General features: G+C 36.8%; 1 protein-coding gene across 2 annotated transcripts in view; it reads left to right on the top strand.

Annotated features, from left to right (window-relative positions):
- The first annotated feature begins 2,903 nt into the window (after positions 1–2,903).
- The window catches only part of DHX35 (DEAH-box helicase 35), a 39,040-nt gene continuing 21,504 nt past the window's right edge, over positions 2,904–20,439 (top strand). The window contains exons 1-8 of one of the 2 annotated variants that reach the window (XM_083358026.1): positions 2,904–2,976; positions 10,237–10,370; positions 10,900–10,992; positions 13,129–13,206; positions 16,330–16,434; positions 17,088–17,149; positions 18,041–18,110; positions 19,738–19,797. In XM_083358026.1, coding sequence (XP_083214152.1) covers positions 2,937–2,976; positions 10,237–10,370; positions 10,900–10,992; positions 13,129–13,206; positions 16,330–16,434; positions 17,088–17,149; positions 18,041–18,110; positions 19,738–19,797 — 642 coding nt within the window. In that variant the 5' untranslated portion in view covers positions 2,904–2,936. The remainder of the gene's footprint in view (positions 2,977–10,236; positions 10,371–10,899; positions 10,993–13,128; positions 13,207–16,329; positions 16,435–17,087; positions 17,150–18,040; positions 18,111–19,737; positions 19,798–20,439) is intronic. The other variant, XM_083358027.1, reaches the window with a different exon arrangement.

Raw genomic sequence — 20,439 nt, 5'->3', positions numbered from 1 at the left:
ATTTTTTGAAAATCAGAATTGATCTGGAAACAGGAAAAAGTCAACTATCTGCAATAACAGCATGGATCCACCGAACACTACACAGTAGAGTACTGCCACAAGGTCATGTATTCACTGCTATTTTTTTTCTTCCTGGATACTTTGTTCCACTCGTATTTATCAACCTGCTTTGTTTTGCTTCCTCATCACTGACATATTTTCATATTCAGTGAACAGATTCAGTTCTTATTTGACTATTTTATGTGCTTTCACGTTTCTTTTTCCTCTTATGTTTTTCTTTATACTTCTGCCTTGTACTCATTTATAAGAATTTTTGTTTTGACTATATGATTTTTAAAGAATGCTCTCTTTTGGAATATGACAAGGCTGTAACTTCAATTTTAAATATTCAGAGGTAATTTAACTTAGAAATGTTTGAAAAAAGTTAATTTTTCAGACCAGTTAAATCAGGAATCCCATATTCTAGTTGGATTAGAATTGATATTTATGGGTGTGTATGCTGAAGTTGACTAAGATCTGTTTCTTTTTCTGAAAGAGCTCTACTTCAGGTTCTGAGAGAGGAAGCAACATCTATCATCACTTGATGATGATAATCAAAAATCAGATGTTACTGTACATATAGACAAGAAGTTTGTAAATTTCTACATTTCCAAGGAAAGATGCAAGATCACCGATGGTCTTCTAGCAAACTGACTCCTATAAAGTTGCTATTTGTATGAATTCCCACTTCATGTGTGATTATTTATTTATGGCTATTCTGGTTTCTGTGAAAGTGATGCCATCTTCAGGGGATTCAGTTAAGGGATAAATGGCAACCTTGAGTAACAAAGGCATCTCCAGCAACAGCTTCAAAATTATTGGAAGCATCATGTGGTCTGCCCTTTGCACAGCACACTGATGCTTAATCACTGGACTATTATAGAATCAAATATGATGATACATTGTTTTAAATAGTTTGCTTACTACCTTTATCTAATACTGTATATGTTTGTATTAGATCAAAACATTCAATCAACATATGTTGCTTCCCTTGATCAAACTGCATTTGTATAAAACTGAGTATGATCTCTACCTCTGGACAGAGAGAAGAGGATGCATATCCCTTAGGCACTAATTAAGCCTTTTTATTGTCTCCACCTATATTACATATTTATGTTTATGTGCTATATTTAATATGCTGTTTATCTGAAACTGTCAAATGGTTTACAAAAGATAAACACAAAATAAGGATAAAATACCATAGGAGTGATTAAAGATAAAGATACTTATTTTAATCTACAAATATGATCTTAGTTAATATGAGATATGTTTTAATAATTATTCTTTCCTCCTCCATCACTTTGGATTATTTTCTTAGCATGTGAAATTTTTTCTACACATCAGGAACCAGTTTAGTTGGAAAAGCTCATGAAAAATTCATATGAGTTGATGGTAAAAGAGTGACCACAGACTTACTAAGGCAAGAGGTTTTCCTAATGGATATTGTTTCCTCTAATTTCAGTTACTGAGGGGTTATAAATGACTGTGTTTCTCAAAATTCAAACACAGAAGAATATTTTCAATCAGAAATTTACTGGGTGAGTTTGAGGTAGTCATTTTCTGTCTCAATCCAGCCTACCTCACAGGGTTCTTGTGGGGAAAATAGAATTTGCTACATATGGTGCCTTGAATACCTGAATAGAAAGTGGGACAGAAATCCAACAAACAAATAAATAAATCCTCTGTCTTCAGCAGGAACCAACCACTTGAAATAATCATCTCTATGCTACTAACATAATTCATGAAGGATTAAAAAGGTAAAGGTTCCCCCGCACATGCGTGCTAGACGTTTCCAACTCTAGGGGCTGGTGCTCATCTCTGTTTCAAAGCCGAAGAGCCAGCGCTTGTCCGAGGACGTCTCTGTGGTCATATGGCCGGCATGACTAGACGCCAAAGGCGCATGGAACGCTGTTACCTTCCCAGTGTAGTGGTCCCTATTTTTCTACTTGCATTTTTACGTGCTTTCGAACTGCTAGGTTGGCAGAAGCTGGGACGAGTAACAGGCGCTCACTTACACAGCACTCGGGATTTGACCCGCCAAACTGCCGACCTGATCGACAAGCTCAGCGTCCTAGCCCACTGAGCCACCGCGTCCCTGTTCATGAAGGATTACTTATCATCAAAGAATGATGGGTTTATACATTGAGTACAGAATGCCCTCAGTGAGATTTTGTAGTGGATGTAGCGAGACTGAAATTCTTAGAATTCCCAGCAAGCAGGATCCTCTGGCCCAGCTCATCTGGAATATGCCAAATTGAGCAAGGCAGTATAATACATCTAGATACAGAATATAAATGGAATCTGAAACAAAATTTTGCCATGGGGAATGCTGTTACTAGCTACGTCTACTCTTTTACCCAATGGACTGTAATATTTTAATGTAAGAAGTTCTATGGGAATGTTTTTAAAATTTTAATAATGTCACATTATATTCCAAAACTTTGGAATCCAGCTATTTTTGAAAAGGTATGGTTATTTTGGACCTGTGACGTTGGTAAGAGAATTAGTTTCAGATATAATTCCGAAATAAGATCATGTGGAATTGTGGGAGTTGAAATCCACACATCTTAAAAAGTTGCCAAGGTTGAAAAACGCTGTTCTCAAAGAAGGTCATGGCAAACCACTTCTGCGTTTCTGCCGAAGCCTTTACCCTCATCTAAAATATCCCAAAGGTTGGCCTCCTGGGACGCAATACTACGGAGCGAAAAACAACCCCCTACCCAGCTAAAGCTCTGCCCTTGGACAGTAGATTGGAGGAGAGACAGCTGCTTGGCAAATGCAGGAGGGGGAAAGAAACCATGGTAACCGTCAGCCAATCACCAAACTCGTCACGATCACATGATCCTTGCAACGGCGAGAGGGTTCGTTCCTTTCCTTCGTTGACCTTTCACCCCAAGATGGCGGCGCCCGTGGGTCCGTTGAAGTTTTGGAAACCGGGTAAGCCTTGAATTTTTTGTAAGGGACGGGAATATAAATGTCATGGGAGGGAATAAGAAGTGGAAAGGTGAAGGCTGCTTTTCTCTAGTTTTGGTGGAAATGTATTTCAGTTTGTGAAAGGACACCGGCGGGATAGGAGATTGGGCATGTAGCGATACTCTGTTTTGGAGGACGGACGCGCGACTCTTGTGAATCATTAAATAAGTAAAAAATTAAAAAGTGGCCGGTCACAAATGAACAAGGGTAGAAGAGAAGTTATTCTGCACCTGCTCAAATCCTAATATTTAACCTTTGAACATGCCGTTCTTTTGACTTAAAAGCTTGTGAATTCTGAATTAAGAAAATTGTGCTTCTTCATTGGCGGTCGTCCTGCTCTCTCTCCCCCCTCCCCAATGCCATTTAGTGCTATGGAGTGGACCTATTTACCTCGTTCAGGTGGTGTTAAATAAGTGCATTGGATTGAGATTAAGCTGCGTGATATACAAAAATATCCCATAAGATGCCACTTTCAAGTTCTTTAAGTGAAGACTCTTTTTAGGTCATGGGGTTTATCGCTGAATATATGACCAGTCTAATTCTAGTTGTAGAATTTTCAAAATTAACATACTCGTAAATACACCCTTCTTTTCTTGCTCCAGTGAACCTCCTTAGAGACAAGTCACACAGATATTTACATTTAAAATAAATTGTGAGAGGTGCACTAGTCTCTTCCGTGAATTTTTTAAAAAAGAAATTCACCTATTTTAATAGGCAATGAATGCTAACTAGCACAATGGCTAAATGAATCTGCTTTTGTTGTGTATAAAGCAGTAATAACTTGAAATGATTTTAAGATAACTGTCATCTGAACTGAAAGGGTATAATTTTAAATTTTAAAGGGGCATTGTGGAATTGAGGAAAAACTTCCACTCCACTAAAAAGTAGTAAGGTAAAAATTCTCAGTGGTGAAACTAGATGCTGTTCTTGCTAGCTCGTTATATGTAAATGCAATGGTAGTCAAGTACTGTGATAACAGGATCTTCTGCAGTGCTAAGCAGTTTACATAGTAGCTTTTATCTGTTTGCATGAGGTGATTTTTCTGGCGTGAAGGATAATTAGAAAACAGTTTTCCAATGCTGAAACTTAATTTTATAGAGCTATTAATATTTAAATTAAATTACTGCTCACTTTTAGACATGGAGTTAACCTCCTTAACAGTTGAGGCTGTGCTTGCAGCTGTAGTTTCCCTTATATAATTATTTGTGTAAGTATACAGATTGTTTCTGGTATTTTGTTTGCAGTTACAAAAGAGTATGTGGAATTTAGAGAACTTTGCCTTCACATTAATACAACAAAAATTCACATAATAGCTTTTAATATTATGTATATATTTATGTTGAACTATTAATGCCATTGTGTTCAACTATTAATGCCAATGTCTTCAATGCTGTAGTCATTTACACTTTTGGGTTCTAAGGAAGATTGTAGCGCATGAGCATGTCATAGATTTTATTCTATCAGTACTTTTCACTGATTTATTAATATAGCCACTTCTTTCTGAGATTATTAATGAATATTTTATATTTCAGTGAAAAAAATAATTCGCCCTTGAACTGATTTCTAGAAAGAAGACACAGCCTTGTAATTCATTGTGGTCCTTCTATATCAAGATTTTAACAGTATTTGCAGCCTTTTTTAAACAATGGTTTTGAATAGATTGCAAAGTTTGATATATTTTCTTCTAGGAAAAACCTGTAGCAATTTGATAATTCTGTATAAGCCTACATTGTTCTACATACAACCTAATTTTTCATCACATTTTCATTAACCCACTTTATCTCTGCATCCTTTTCTTAAGTTATTAAAGAGTAGAGTAGAGGGAAAAAACCTTGATGGCTGCCAATTTGTAATATGATCTTTGAATCATAGGTTTTTGAATAATTCTATGATTATTTACTTGCAAGAAAGTTCTATTTAATTTAATATAGTTATTAAAATATTTTATATCAAATGACATCTACAATTAGTAGTCAGTTTTGATGGGCAGTGCTATTTAGTATGAATATGATAACTTATATGCAGTTCTTTATATGTAAGTATTATATACAAAAAATTAAAATTTAGAAATAGGCTGCAAATTTTTGAACAACAAATAAAAAGATTATTAAAGAGAAAACACATGACTACCACAGCTGTCTTCTCAATGTTTTTAAAGTTAGATTCATCCCAGTTCTTTTATCTACTTAAGAACATAAACCCAATATCCTTAATGTCCATGATAGTTTATTTGTAACATTCTTCAGAGCCATGTCAATCACACAAATGATAACTTAGAAATTCTCCCACGGTGAAACATCTCTTGTTTAATCATGTGCTTGTTGAATAAATATAGTAACTGGGTTTAAATAACATAAAGAACAAAACCAACTTTTTTTTCAATAGTGCAATGAATGCATAAATTAAGTTCTTTCCTGTGCTGCATAATTTTGAAAACAGCCATGATATTGTTGAATGAAAAATCTTCATCAGGATCAGCCTTCCATCCTTCAGCAGTCAGTAAAATGAGGACCCAGATTTTTGGCAATATACTGACTCTGTAAACTACTTAGAGAGGGGTGTAAAGTACTATGAAGTGGTATACAAGTTATAGAAAGAAAAAAAAATCTTCATCAGGGTCTAGGCCACAGGTCTGCAACCCGCGGCTCCGGAGCCGCATGTAGCTCTTTCAGCCGTCTCCTGCGGCTCCCAGTTCTCTGCCATGCGCAGTCCCCCCAAAAAATGTGGGACTAAAAAAGTTCAACCAATCAATTCAAATATGCAGGATAGGTGCATATCTCGCCTTGGCTCCACTCTTCAGTCAAACCCCGTTCTGCACATGCATGCATGTACGCACATGCGCACACATTTTTTGCGGCTCCCAGTTTTTCCTTTTGTGAGGGAACCGGTTCCGAGTGGCTCTTTCACTGTTTCAGGTTGCTGACCCCTGGTCTAGTCCAAGCTGGGAATAAACAAAATGGAGACTGCTTTAGAAAGAAGGTTGTAGTTTATTAAAAGGCATAGTCAGACAGAAGCATGGCTCTGGGAAAGCTGACCACATGTTGCTGGGAGTCGTGGGTTTTTATACCTTCTGGGGCTCTTGAGGTTATTTCCTGTTTCCTGTGTCATGTACTTTGACCTGAGTCTGAGTGTGCCCATTTGGTATTGGTGGGTTAATCCTATTATGTCCCAAAAGGTCATGTCTTTTAGAGTTTGGGTGGGGTATGTAGATTTTAGAGGTCTTTGTCTTCCTAATCTCATAGCTTCTAGCTTCCTGGCCCCAACCTCCCTGAATGGGTTATTACATCTGCATTTCTAAAAGCTGGTTTCTGCTGAATTTTCTGGTTTGGGGGAGGGAGATCTTCTCCCTTTAAAGATCATCTCCATTATTCCTTTGGAGAAATATATTCTGCCTTTTTAATATTTCCCAAAATATTTCTCTGGATTTCCCCACAACATGTTAAAGAATTTTTTTCCAAAACTGTTACTATGAGATGTGTTCAGACTTCAATAATATGGTTTCTGGGCAAGCTATTACATTGAATTGATAGCAATGCATTCACGTTTCATAATTAAGAAAGCATTTATGTGGTATAAATTGTAGCCAATAATAATTTTTTGGCAAACCTGAATTTATAGCAGCTTTTTGAATTGCAACCTGTGAAGATGTGTATAAGCATGCTGCTTGATATTGCTGATAGTATCTTAAAATTGTAATATGCTGTTTATGGTAGATGAGCCAATTTGAGGTACAACCACCAGACTAGCAACTGGGAGACCAGGAGTTTTAGGCCTGCCTTAGGCACCAAAACCAGCTAGATGAGTTTGGACTAGTTACTTTCAGCTGTAGGAAGAAGGCAAAGGCAAACCACTTCCAAAAATGTTCCCAAGAAAAGTACATGGACTTGTTTCTGAGTCAGCAAGAGTCAGGGTTGATTTGATGGATCATAAGAACAGCAATTAATTATGTAATCAAGTTGGAATGATTTTTTTTCTTCTGTAAACTGAAGAGCCTACTTTTGGGAAACTGCAGCTTACATATAAAGGTGGTCCTTGACTTACAACAATTCATTTAGTGACCATTCAAAGTTATAACGGCATTGAAAAAACAGATTTATGACAATTTTGCAGCATCCCCATGATCATGTGACAAAATTCAGAGACTTGGCAACTGGTTTATATTTATTATGGTTGTAGTATTCTGGGGTTATATGATTAATCACCTGCGGTTTTCTGACAAGGAAAGTCAATAGGGAAGCCACATTCACTTAACAACCATGTTACTGGCCACTGTGATGCAGTGGTTAGAATGCAGTATTGTAGGCTAATTCTGCTGACTGCCAGCAGTTCGATTCTCACTGCTCAAGGTTGACTCAGCCTTCCATTCTTCCAAGTTTGGTAAAATGAGGACCCAGATTGTTGGGGGCACTATGCTGATTCTGTAAACTGCTTAGGGCTGTAAAGCACTATAGAGCGGAATATAAGTCAAAGTGCTATTTCTACTGACTTAACTGCAGTAATTCACATAACTGTGTCAAAAAAGTCGTAAAATGGGGCAAAACTCACTTAAGAGAAATTTTGGGCTCAATTGTGATTATAAGACAAGGATTACCTGTATTCAATTTTTTAACCTATTTGTATCTGTTCTATGATTTAGCATGTGCAATTGTCAGTTGCTGTGGTTGTACTTAGGCCAGTTGTTTGTTACAAGTGTTTGAATTTAAATACTTGGAGTTCAGTGAGACAGGTTGCATAGCCCATGTCCATTTCATACAGAAATAAGATATATAGTAGAAATTTATTTTAAATATTCATATAATTACTGCCAATATATCTATATTAAGTACAATTAATGTACAGTAGATAGACTGTATTCATATTACTCAGAAATCACAATTAAAATCATAATTTGTTTATTATGTATATGCCTCTAAAATACTGCAATTAAAGAATACAATTACAAGAGTGTAAAGTAACAGTAAGATTATGCACAGTCTTCAAGAGATGCCTTACATTAAGAAAACAGTACATTGCGATATACACGCACAACCACTTTACTCAAAGCATGCAGAGACAATCAGGAGCACCTTCCAAAGCAGCTGCCAGGAGGATTTCAGATCTGTGCAGAGCTGAAATGTTTTAGCAAGAAGCTTTTTCACTGCTTGTTAATTGTGAATCACTACAACCAGGAGTGCCATTGAATGAGGTTGTTAAGTGAAACAGTCATGTGGGCATCTTGCTTAATGACCGCTTTGCTCAACAATTGAGATTCCAGTCCTAATTACTTGTATATATAAGCATGTTTGTGGGTTTGTGTGGAATTACTTGAAAAGCTCTAGCTACCAATCTAGTTGGTTGCTTGAGCTATGAAGGGCTAGGTAAAACAGGAGGAAATCTGTCCAGCTGTCTCAATCAATCAAGTTTATATAGCTTCCTGTCTCTCCAAAGGAGGAGCACTGCACAACAATAAAACTGCTAATGTAAATCTGGTAATAGTAATAAATAGCATCAAAATAAAACAACAATGGAACCATCAGGACAGATCTCCAGTCCCTTAGGAGCCCCAGACCTGAAAGCATAACCAGATGTTGAGGGCCTTAACAAAATTCAAAAGGGCCATTCTAATTTCAGGGGAAAGAATGTTCCTTAAGGCAGATGCCACACCAGAGGAACAAATGAACCTTTATTATAAAAGTACAACATGTGTACAGTGAGATTGGCTGAGCCTCCCTTCGTGCTCCCCCAACTCACATGACAACAAACCCACCATCTTGTTACACCATGTGAGCTAATTGCAGAACACACCGGTCTCGCAAGTCAATCATACATAGAATTATTTCCCATTCAGGAGCCTGACAACCCATGGATAGCAGCTGTTCTTCACCCTGTTTGTATGGCTGGCTATACTTCTGTATCTCCTACCCGATGGTAGGAGAGTAAAGAGGTACCGACCAGGGTGTGAGTCGTCCCTGAGAATTTTCCTCACTTTTCCAAGGCAGCGAGCCCTGGCGATGTCATCCAGTGGTGTCAGGGGACAGCCCACGATGTTTTGTGCCCAACTCTTGGGACCCATCAGACATAAATCCCTAGCTGATGGTACCCATAGCATGTTTTCTCTATGATAGGGCAAGTTATTAGGCAGAGACAGCTCCTCAGATAACCCAGTCCCTTGCCGTGAGTGACTTTAAAGGTTAAAACCAGTACCAGCACCTTACATTGGACTTAGAGGGAAATTAGCAACCAATACAGCCTACGAAGCAGAAGTATAACCTGTGCTGCCTTAGAAACATATGTAATTGCCTGTGCATTCTGTACCATCTGAAGCTTCTGGTAGTGCAACATCATCCAGCATGAAAGATGACATGATCCTGGAATCAATGGGCCTCCAGAATGAAAAACCATTCTGTCTTGTCAGGGTTCAGCTGAAGACGTTGTTCCCTATCCAGACTCTCACAACCTTGAGGAACTGGGATGAGACATTTTACCAGGGAAGGAAATATATCATTGGGTATCGTCAGTGATGATACCTCATTCCATGTAATGGATGAGCTCAGTCAGTGGCCTCATGTAGATTTTGGAAAGCAGAAGAGAAAGCACCAGGCCAATGGTGAGATTTCTCCTTCCCTATCACCTTCAACTTGAAATGACCCTGAATGAAGTAGGTGAACTGGTGCAACAATATGCCATCTACCTCCAACTCTCTGAGTCAGCAAGTGGTCATGCAGAGCAAGGATGGAGACACTATGCCCATCCTGCCCACACCAGAGGCCATCCAAAAGCACAACCAGGACTTTGCCAGAAGCTTAAACTGTTTAGGTTTTTAAAATCCAGCATTTTAATTCCTTATAATCATGGTATTTGGTATTACACAAATGCTTATGTTTCAGTCTACTACCTGTAATGGTAATTCTTGTATTAATTTCTGAACCATTATTTATAAAACTGCCCTATACATAGTGCATTAGAAAACTCAGCTTGGAGACTAATGGAAGATACATACCTGAGGAATAGTCTGTCCTTAGCAGATATGGACGTGACTGGTGGGCCAGCAAATTGGTACTTTTTTAAAAAAAATATTTTAAAATACTAAACTGAAAAGCTCTGAATTTGTGAGGATTACCGTAATTTCCTCTTAAATATGTATGTCAAATTGCAAGTAAAATTACAAGCAAAAATATCTCCTTAGCTTTTTTGTATTTTTGTAAAAGTCACATCAAATTAATAATAATTTGCTTGTGTGTGTAGGAACAGAAGGACCTGGTGTCAGCCTCTCCGAGGAAAGACAGAATGCTGCTGAAAGTTCAAGTGTTTCGGTTATCTATAATCCCTATATTTCCCTTTCTATTGAGCAACAGAGGCAAAAGCTGCCTGTTTTTAAGGTATGAATTACTTTTATTACTTTGAACTGCAGAATTGCATGCATTGCCATGTAGGAATGTTCTACCATTTCATATTTTATACTGATTTTGCAAAATAGAAAATAAATGTGTTTTTAACACATGTAGGTCTCATAACTCTGAGACAGAATAATTTTTCCTATCTCAATGTATGGGAACATTATGACAGCAATACAAGCCTGCCACTATTAACTGTTGATGTAAACACGAGTTGAATTGCATGGGTATAAAAATTTTGTGCTAGCTTGTAGCTTGATTGTTAAAGATTATGCGCCTCCTTGTGTCATTGTGTGATATTTTATATATTTTATTGTTAGTGTAACCTTTTAAAATAAATTATATATAATACAAATAAATTTGTTTTATGATTTGTTTAAGAATGTATGCAATAAAGCACTGTACATAAATCTTTCCATACTGTCATCAAAGAGTGGATTCCATCCTTACCCTTTATTAAAATTTCTTTTATGAGGTGCTTTAATTCATGTCTGAACATCTATTTCTCTTCCAGCTTAGAAATCATATCCTTTATCTGGTAGAAAATTATCAGACATTAGTGATTGTTGGAGAAACAGGATGTGGGAAAAGTACTCAGATTCCCCAAGTGAGTATTAATAATCTTTATTTATTTGTTTATTAATGGAATACTTGGTCTGATTTTCAGTCATTTTCCATGGATGGATGTATCACTATCTCTGTCTTTTTGTTTGCTAGCGCTGCTCGCCTCTGCCCACTGGCTGACCCTTGCTGGCCCTGCTGCTGCTGCCAGCCTTGCAACTTTGTGCTAGCTGGGTTAGTCTGTTTTGCCCTGTGCTTGCTGCCCCTGCCATTCTGTGCTTATTGGCCTTGCTGTTCCTGTAGGCCTTTCCGCCCTGCACTTGCTGGCCCTGTCACTCTTCAGAAGAAGGGGGCATACAATTTGGACAAGGTACATGCAGCGTGCTTCATCTGCAGTGGCTGGAATAAAATGGCGGATATCAGCAAGCACCAACAAGCTCCCTTTGCCATTATAGGGCCAGCTAGCACAGGATGGTAAGGCTGGTGGGATGATAGGGCCAGTGAACACAGGACAGCAAGATTGGCACAGATGGTGGAGTACAAGGTCGTTAAAAAAGCAGAGATGGGAGGATAGATGAGTGTGGGGAGTTGAAGAGGAGACAGTCCTTTGCCTCACCAAGGCTTGAGGCTGGGAGAGACCAAGCCAGGAGTGGGTCGTATTGTGTCCTTGTTTAGCAACAGGTTGGATTTGGTTAGCAACCCAGATTGCTGTCACTAAGCAATGTGATATTGTACTTTATGATCACATTGCTTAGTGATGGAAATTCTGACCCCAATGGCTGTCGTAATTCAAGGACTACCTGTAATGGCCTTTGATAAGTTAAATAAACATATGTGTATCGCTTATAAAAAAATTTCTGCTTGTATGCTATAGACTTTGTAACTGTGGCTAGTTTTTAATTCACAAATGCCGAGCAGAAATCATTGAATTGATAGGCCTAGTTCTAAATAATCACATCTAATTCGTCCAAATGGTCCAGTTGGATTCACTAGATCTAGTGAATCTCAGAATGATTGAACTTGGATCTACCTTTTTTATTGGAGTTGAAGTCAGCTATTTGTAGCAGAGAAGCATACTCAGATATTCTCCACTTTCAAATTAATATTTGAAAATAATTGCATTAACTCCATGGTTAATTATTTCATACTTTTTCTGGATAATTATTGATCTAATTAAAAATATTTTACAATTTTCACATTAGCTCTAATTCTTTACTATTATATCTCACAATAACTAATTTAGGTCTAGAATTTGTTTTTGCCAATAAGGCACTCTCTGAGATGAGCTCTATTCAAGACTTTCTGGAAAATGAGAAAATAAATGATTTGCTACCAGTTCCTTTTTCCCTGTATAATCACCAGTAACGTCTTCCATAAAACTCCAGAAAACCCTTCAACTTTCCAGGACAGATTTTCAAGGAGCTGAAGAGGAAGACTATGAAAATATTTTCCTTGATTTAGCCTCAAAAACCTTCCTTTAGATTAAAAGTTCTTGCTGATAATGACACACTTTCCATTTACAGAAACCAAGATATAGATCCAACCCCTTTCAAATATATTAGTTTGATAGCTGGTAACTGTCCAACTAAGTTAATTGATAAAGTAAGAAAATGGATTACACATTTTACTGATGTCTGTTAAATGTTTTCTAGATTCTTTTAAGAATTGTAATTTAATATAATAGCATAATAGTTTAATAGTTTAAATTAGTTCACTTGATTTTTCAAAAAGAACAGGAGTGGTTTATTGTCTTCATTTTGCTACTTTATTATACAGATAGTCCTCACTTACCAACCACTCATTCATTGACTGTTCAAGGTTGTGACAGCACTGATCAAGGGTTACTTATAAATGGTTCTCGAGTGTGATTCAAACACTTGGCAACTGGCTTGCACTTATGGTTGTAGTGCCATAGCACCATGTGATTGCCAGGATTGTCATCACTAAGTAATGGGATCATCACGACATTGTTATGACTGCATTGTTTAGCTGTGGCAATCCCAATCCCAATTGCAACTCAAGGCCTACTTGTACATTGAATTAGATCTACAATTATTTTTCCAGTGAGACATTGTATTTGGAGGAAAATATAAATGTAAAATGAGGAATGAAAATAATTAGAAACCAAGATTAATATAGAATTTATACATCAGTTCTAATAAATATTTTTTTCCTGTGACAGTATCTAACAGAAGCTGGCTGGACTGCTGAAGGCCGGATAGTGGGAGTAACACAACCTCGGAGAGTTGCTTGTATTTCAGTGAGTGTCCTGGATTCCAAATTCTGTATATATCTTTTTGTAGAATGTTAGATAGTTTAATTAAATTTATAAAGTCTGTCTTTGAAAATAAATTAAGCAGTTGAGATATTTGTCAATATCTATGGGTTACTATGAAGATACAGATAAATACTTTCCATAGGTTATCATTGAAAATTTTTGCAATAGCATCTTATAATGTATATTTTCTTTTATTTTTGTATTTGATGTGAGGTCAGTAATTTGCAGTTATGACCTGTGCATATTTGCAGCACACTCTGAATGCTTTTCACAATTGAATATAGGTTTTGATAACAATTTCCTTTAATTTCACTTACGGCAGACACTAATTTTCCATTCCAAATCTGGGAAACCACAATTGTTTTTATGTGTATATATATATATATATATATATATATATATATATATATATATATATATATATATATATATATATATATATATATACACACACACACACACACACACACACTGTATGTGTGTGTGTGTATACATACATACATACATACACACACACACACACACATATATTGTTTTCAAATTAAAACAAATCATCATATTTAGTTCCGCTGTACTATCTTGGCTTGACAGAAACAAAATTTGAAATATTTTAGTTCTGACCAAGACCCACATGCTACAAGACAAAAAAATTCTGGAGAAATGTTATAGGACAGGTAGAGCCAACTTGGTGTCCATTATTCTCTCTTACAATCTCTCCTGCATAACCCGTAGGCTAATTTGTTCCCCATTTCTAAGCACCTTTCTTCCCTTCTTCATCTGCCTCCCTTCAGTGACTGCTGCTGATGTCATCACAAACAAAAACCATTTTCATTTGCTTTTTCCTACTGTTCCTGGACTGCCCCAAACCATTTCTGTCGAGAACAATCAGCTTTCTGTTTACATATGAAACAAAACCGTTCTGCTTCATTCCATATAGACCCAAACATTTGAAAAGTACACTTTGGGATTAGACTTGGGCTATCCAGAGCTATCTGTTTTGTATAACTCTGCCTATGCAGCAGACAGGTAAAAATCTGGAAAGTCTTTGACAGTACATTTAGATTAATCGGTATATTTCATTATAATTCATTGCATAGGTTGAAACTTTTTGACACAGGGCGCAAACCGATCTTGCAGTGGATAACTATGGCATTAAAGCTAGGATCCAAAGAGCTATTTTAGGAATGCTAAAGGGCTTATACATGGTTAATGAGATATTTGATATTTTATTAAATCTGCTAAATTGAAAGTCATCTTGGTTTCAGCAATAAGTTGCCATTTAATGGAATTAAATAGTACACAAGATAAATTGATTCTGCTTAGTTTTATATTTCTTTGGACACTGCCAAAAGCTATGTCTCCAAGAGGGTTCTTTCTAATAAGATTAATCAATTTTGATTCTTAATTTTAGAGGGAGAATCTGGCATTGGAATTTCCTTTCCACTTCCCAAGTTGAGACCCTTCCATATCAATAAAGTCTGGTGCTGGGGATATATGTGTGATTAAACCTGAGATATCAGTCGGTCTTATGGATGTGAAACATCCTAAGTCCTCCTATTTTCTGTCTGGGGAGGAACTTTAAAGGAGCCATTAGTTCAATTTTCTCCTGTTGCTTATAATGGAAGAGATGATTATAGCAACAAGTGCTACTTATAGGAAAGATGTTGTATGTTACTCCTTCATTTTCATCCTTAGGGAAGGGTTGGATTCAATGAAATGTCCCAATAGCAGAATGCTCAGACTATGCCTGGAGCTGGAATTTCATTCCCTGGGTTCTGCTGCATGATTTACAAAATAGTTTATTAATTTCTAAAAAATAAAAAATAAAATTTTAAAATAGTCACTACCCTGTGAGAATGCCAAATGCATTGAAGATTTGGTGTTCCTAAGATTTCATCCATTTATTCTGTTGATTCCCCAGAGTGATAAAGACTAGTTTAATCTGTAAAATTAGGAAAATTAGTAAATAGCACTAAATAGTTGCTTTTATTTCATAACCACATTTACTTGAAGGGCATGAAATGCACTACACAAAATACTTAACATTTTGGAACTTTGCAAAAGTTTGCTATATTTTTCTTGAATTATAGGCATTGTATTTGAAAGATATTCTATATTTATTAAAATGACACATTGCATAAATATGATTATAATGTGTCATTTAAACTTTGGTTCTTTTCTAGCTTGTTGAAATTTATCACATGGCCCATTTTGAAGAACAAGTGTTAAACACACTTGGACATTTCTATCTTTGGTGCAGCAAGTATTAGTTGATATAGATTATGCTTTTGTTTATTTAGCTTTATAACTAATTGAAATTTATTATTAGAATGAAACTGCTTATCTGTACACTGATGGAATATTGTGAAATAGTGTTGAAGACATAAAACTGTGACAGGGGAAACAGCCATAAGAAAGCTTTAAAATAAAATATTTTAATTAATTGAGTGTCAAATCATTGCAGACGTTTTATTTCTTTCCCATAATGTCATCTCTTTAGAAAGCTAATGAATGCTAACAAATAATTCCTCTCTCTGGTGCCTTTTCATACAGAAACATAGAGCAGACAATGTCATTTCTCAAGTTGTAGTTTCCTTTGTATAGTCTTAATTTGGATCCAAAAATATGTCTAGTTGCTTCTATTACATGATCTTTTTGGCACCAGGTACACCTCTTTAGTAGTGAGAGCATTTTACAACTGGAATGCCGCCACCAAATTTCTGTTGATGAAGGGAAAATCGTCAACAATCTGGCAATTTTCTGGTGGAAGAAAGTTTTGGAGGACCTCCGGCTTTCTTGTGTTGAAGTTCTTGTGCTGGTGCAACCTTTAAGTACAGAAAATTTTATTTTAGTTTTCCTCATCCTTGTAAAAGCAGAATAATTGCATTGCCAGTATTTATTAATGAAAACTGGGTCTTGCCATATAAAGATTGGTTATACTTAACTACTACATAATGATCTAACAGAATTAGCTCAAGTTAACCAAATTTTACCTCACTGATTTTTTAATTATTTTTCCCTAGTTGTGCAAGATAAACAAACAGCACATATTCACAAATCAAATGTGTTTATTTTTTGCAATATTAATGTTATTCTTTTACCTAGATTGCAGAGCGGGTAGCTGAGGAGAGGGGTGCCTTGCTGGGCCATGAAGTTGGATATTGCATTCGATTTGATGATTGTACTGACCCACAGGCTACAAGAATTAAGGTAATATATTTGAGCAAAATGCCTGAAAGTGTTTACAAATATTTCCAGTCAGTGAGGATCAAGTGAAACAGTACTTTCTGGGGAGGAGAACAATGGAGATCAATACTGATTGACTGTTTTGAATAGGTTCTAATGTATTTCAGAGTCAAATACAGTTAGTCCTTGATTTACAACCATTTATTTAATGATGGTTGGAAAAAGTGCCTTGTAACCTTTACTCACACTTATAATTCACCGTCTCCACGGTCACATGATTGCAATTGAGACACTTGATAACTGGCTTGAATGGTCGCAGAGCCCAGTTTTTCTTTATGTTGTTTGTCGTTCTCCAAACTTTCAGTTTCTTCCAAGTATTCCTTGTCTTCTGCAAACATGCTACTACTTTGCCTATATAAAAGAGCCACACTAATTTAATTTAATTGTTTTATTTGTTTTTAATTTTTTGTATTCATGGTTTTAACTGCCCTGTAAACCGCCCTGAGTCCTACGGGAATAGGGCGGTATACAAATCCAATAAAATAAAATAATAAATAAATAAATAAATAATCTTTGAACCCATGGAAGTAGATGAAATTACTTACCAACTGCTGCAATTTGGGGGCATGAATCTTGTTTCAGAACAAACATAGATGTTTTTTGTTTGTTTGTTACAGTTTCTGACAGATGGAATGCTGGTCAGGGAAATGATGGCTGACCCATTACTAACCAGATATAGGTAAACACGCTGATTGTTGTAAAGCTATAAATGGTGAAATTTTCCTTTTTCTGTATTCATTTCTACCTCTCTTTGTTACTTTATTTTCTTATTTTTGTTGAATATAGACTGTAAATGGGGAGTAATCTCGTATTCTAGGGGTTTTTTTATTCTGGGTTTTCTTCATTTCAATAAATCAGATACTATAATGATACTGACTGACTCACTGTCGACATACTTATCTACCAACTATCTGTACACACACAAATACAAACATAGAGTTCATAAGAGATATTAGAATATTAAGCAGATTGTTTTTTTCATTCCTTCTGTTTTTATTTGTCTTTCTGAGTTTTGCTACAATACATACCACATATTTATTCATTTGTATTAAAATAATCTATTATATAAGTAAACATTAACTCCCAGAACAAGAACATCTTCTATTTTTCTGTCCTTCTGTGTGCTCCAAATATGTTTTGAAGGTTCATGTTATTTAGTAGGTCAGATGGAAATTAAGTATCCATTTGGTTAATTGACCAGATTTTGCCAGTGGAATAAAATAGCTAGATGTAGCCCAAGAAAAGTATTTCAGATTGCAATTCTTGAATATTTTGTTCAAAGGACATGGTTTAGATAAAAAGCTATTCTTGACCTTCTATTAATTATTTTGAGTTGTATTTCTGAGAATTTATGTATAATTCATTATGCTTTATTGCAACTTGAAGTTTTTAAAGTTAGGGAGTCACAAGTGTGTAACATCAGTTTGGTTATATGATTTCCATAATATATTAACTGTGGCTATTAAATCATGAATTATATTTATTAACTTGTGCTACCAAGCATGTTTAATATTGTGATGAAAATTTCATGATTGGGATATTTAAAAAAAATATTTTGGCTTTTGTTTAGTGTCATCATGTTGGATGAAGCTCACGAAAGGACTTTATATACAGATATTGCTATTGGCTTATTAAAAAAGGTTAGAATTCTGACTATATATTTTTAATACCTCCTTTTGCAACCATTGAGTTGGGAACAAAGCAAATATTTACAATTACTATGTTGCTGTTGGCCTGCAATCTTGCTTATACCTTGTCAGTTCCAATCATTTTTAAGGTCCTTATATTCAATCTACATTAAGAATGAGAATTTGTGGTCCTAATAGAAGTCGCTGAACTACTGTTCCCAGTAAATCCACCCAGCATGGCCAATGGAGATGCTGTGGAATATAGTTCTGTATTTGGAGAGCTGTGTGTACTTCCCTTCTGGTATGTTGTTATCATTTTCCAGCATCATTCTCTTCAAGAATATGAGTGCTATGGAGAAAATAGCATAGTGTATCCTGTTTCACTGTGTAATGTTGCTTAGTAATTTTTGGGCAAGATATATCAAGGATGAGGGTTATTGTAAAGATTACTGTATTTTCCGGCGTATAAGATGACTTTTTAACGCATGAAAATCTTCTCAAAAGTTGGGGGTCGTCTTATACGCCGAGTCGCCTTATATGCCGGAAAATAGTAAATCCTCGGGAGCAGAGACGTTAGTGGAAACGGACAAATCCAGCGCTCGAGAATGGCGAAAGACGGCCTCCTCATAAATAAATCGACCAGCCCAACCGAGGCTGAGGCTCCAGCTTACCGGCGTCCTATGGCAGCAGCCCTTTTTTTTTGGAAGGGAGCGGAAGTTAAGCGTGTGCCGAGACGCTGGCGTTCCGCGAGCACAAGAGCTCAAGGGAGTGCGGGAAGCCAGGCGGAGGCCGACCTGACCTGACCCTGGGAGTTTGACTTCAGGGTGTGGTGCCGCGGCAAACCTACAGCAACACCCGCCCAGGAAAGCACAGCTGGGGAATTGCGACAGGCAGACTGCAGTGGAAAGCTGGCGCTGGGGCTTCAGCAGCCCGGGGTCGCCCCTCCGCCCTGAAGTAGAAGGCGGCCTTGGGGAGGTTGTGTGTGTGAATCGTAAACTTGCAGCGCAGGGCTGAGCCCGTTTCTTTCCTCCCCCACTCCGCCGCCCTGTTCATTAACTAACCTATGGAAAGAACTGCATTCTTTCAGACCTGGTGCCTCCCCAAAGTGTTGGGCCACAATGCTCGTCGCTCCTGGCCGAAACAGCCAGCGTGTGTGGCTGAAGTAGAAGGGGGCGCCAAGGCGAGAGGAGACGAGGTTTAGGCGAGGCAGAGCAAAGCTGAACTCGAGGCCAAAAGCTCTTGATAAACCTTCACCTAATTGAGAAGCAGCCCTGACTTCCTACTTACCCGTATTTTCCGGCATATAAGACTTTAACCCATGAAAATCATCTCAAAAGTTGGGGGTCGTCTTATACGCCCAGTCGTCTTATACGCCGGAAAATACGGTACATACTTCTAGGGTTAAATTGAGATATTTAATTGATCGTTCAGAAGAGGAGAATCTATGGCATTAAAAACTAATGCATGAAAACATGCTCTTCTCAGAAGTTTAGCTGAATGGAACCTTCTATGAGAAAATGAGAATATATTAACTTATAATATTAATATGTAAATGTAAAATATAGTGCCAGTAGTTCACATCAATGTTAATTTTAGATTTTTATGATATTTGAACAATCTTTAATATTTTTCACTATAGGTTCAGAAAAAACGAGGAGATCTTCGCTTGATTATAGCATCTGCTACACTGGATGCTGAGGTAGGTGACGCTCCAGAAAAGTATGTTAGAAAGACAAGGCAATATATATATATTGAGTTGCGATCTATCCTCTAGGATGCCAAGTGTAACGGTTTCATCAGTATATTTGAGTACAAAGGCATAGTCTTCTATAAACATAATGCTGTGAGCTTAAGCCCCACCAGAGTAAATGGTGATTGTTTAAAAGCAGTGATTTTGTTCAAATGATTAATTTTGTAATAGAAACTATTTTAAGCTTATGAAAATAAATGGACCATTTGATGCACTTGGAAAATTTGTTCTGAATTTGGATTTTAGTTCACAGTTGATAAAGTCATTTGAGAAGACACACTATTTTGATTTGGGAGCATTCCATTCATTTCTAGTCATTCCCATTCCAAATCACTGTCTGAATTCTTCCCCTCTTCCCTGCTTCCCTGGTAATAGAAAGAGGGATGGAGATCTTCCTCCAGCGCTCACAACTCTTCTTTCCAAACATAGTATTTTTTTCTTTAAAAAAACCATAGTTCTATAAATACGATTGATAAAAAGTGTTTGCCATAACAAGATCCATTTCCCAGTGATCTTTGTTTTGGAAATGTAGTCAAAGCATTATGCCAGCCCAGGGGGGAAAAAATAAGCTTTGTACGATGGACGTCATGT

Source organism: Vipera ursinii (genome assembly GCF_947247035.1).
Source record: "Vipera ursinii genome assembly, chromosome: 3".
NCBI classification, from domain to species: Eukaryota; Metazoa; Chordata; class Lepidosauria; order Squamata; family Viperidae; genus Vipera; species Vipera ursinii.
Note: the sequence above shows the minus strand (reverse complement) of the source record. Positions and strands in the feature narration are given on the sequence as shown.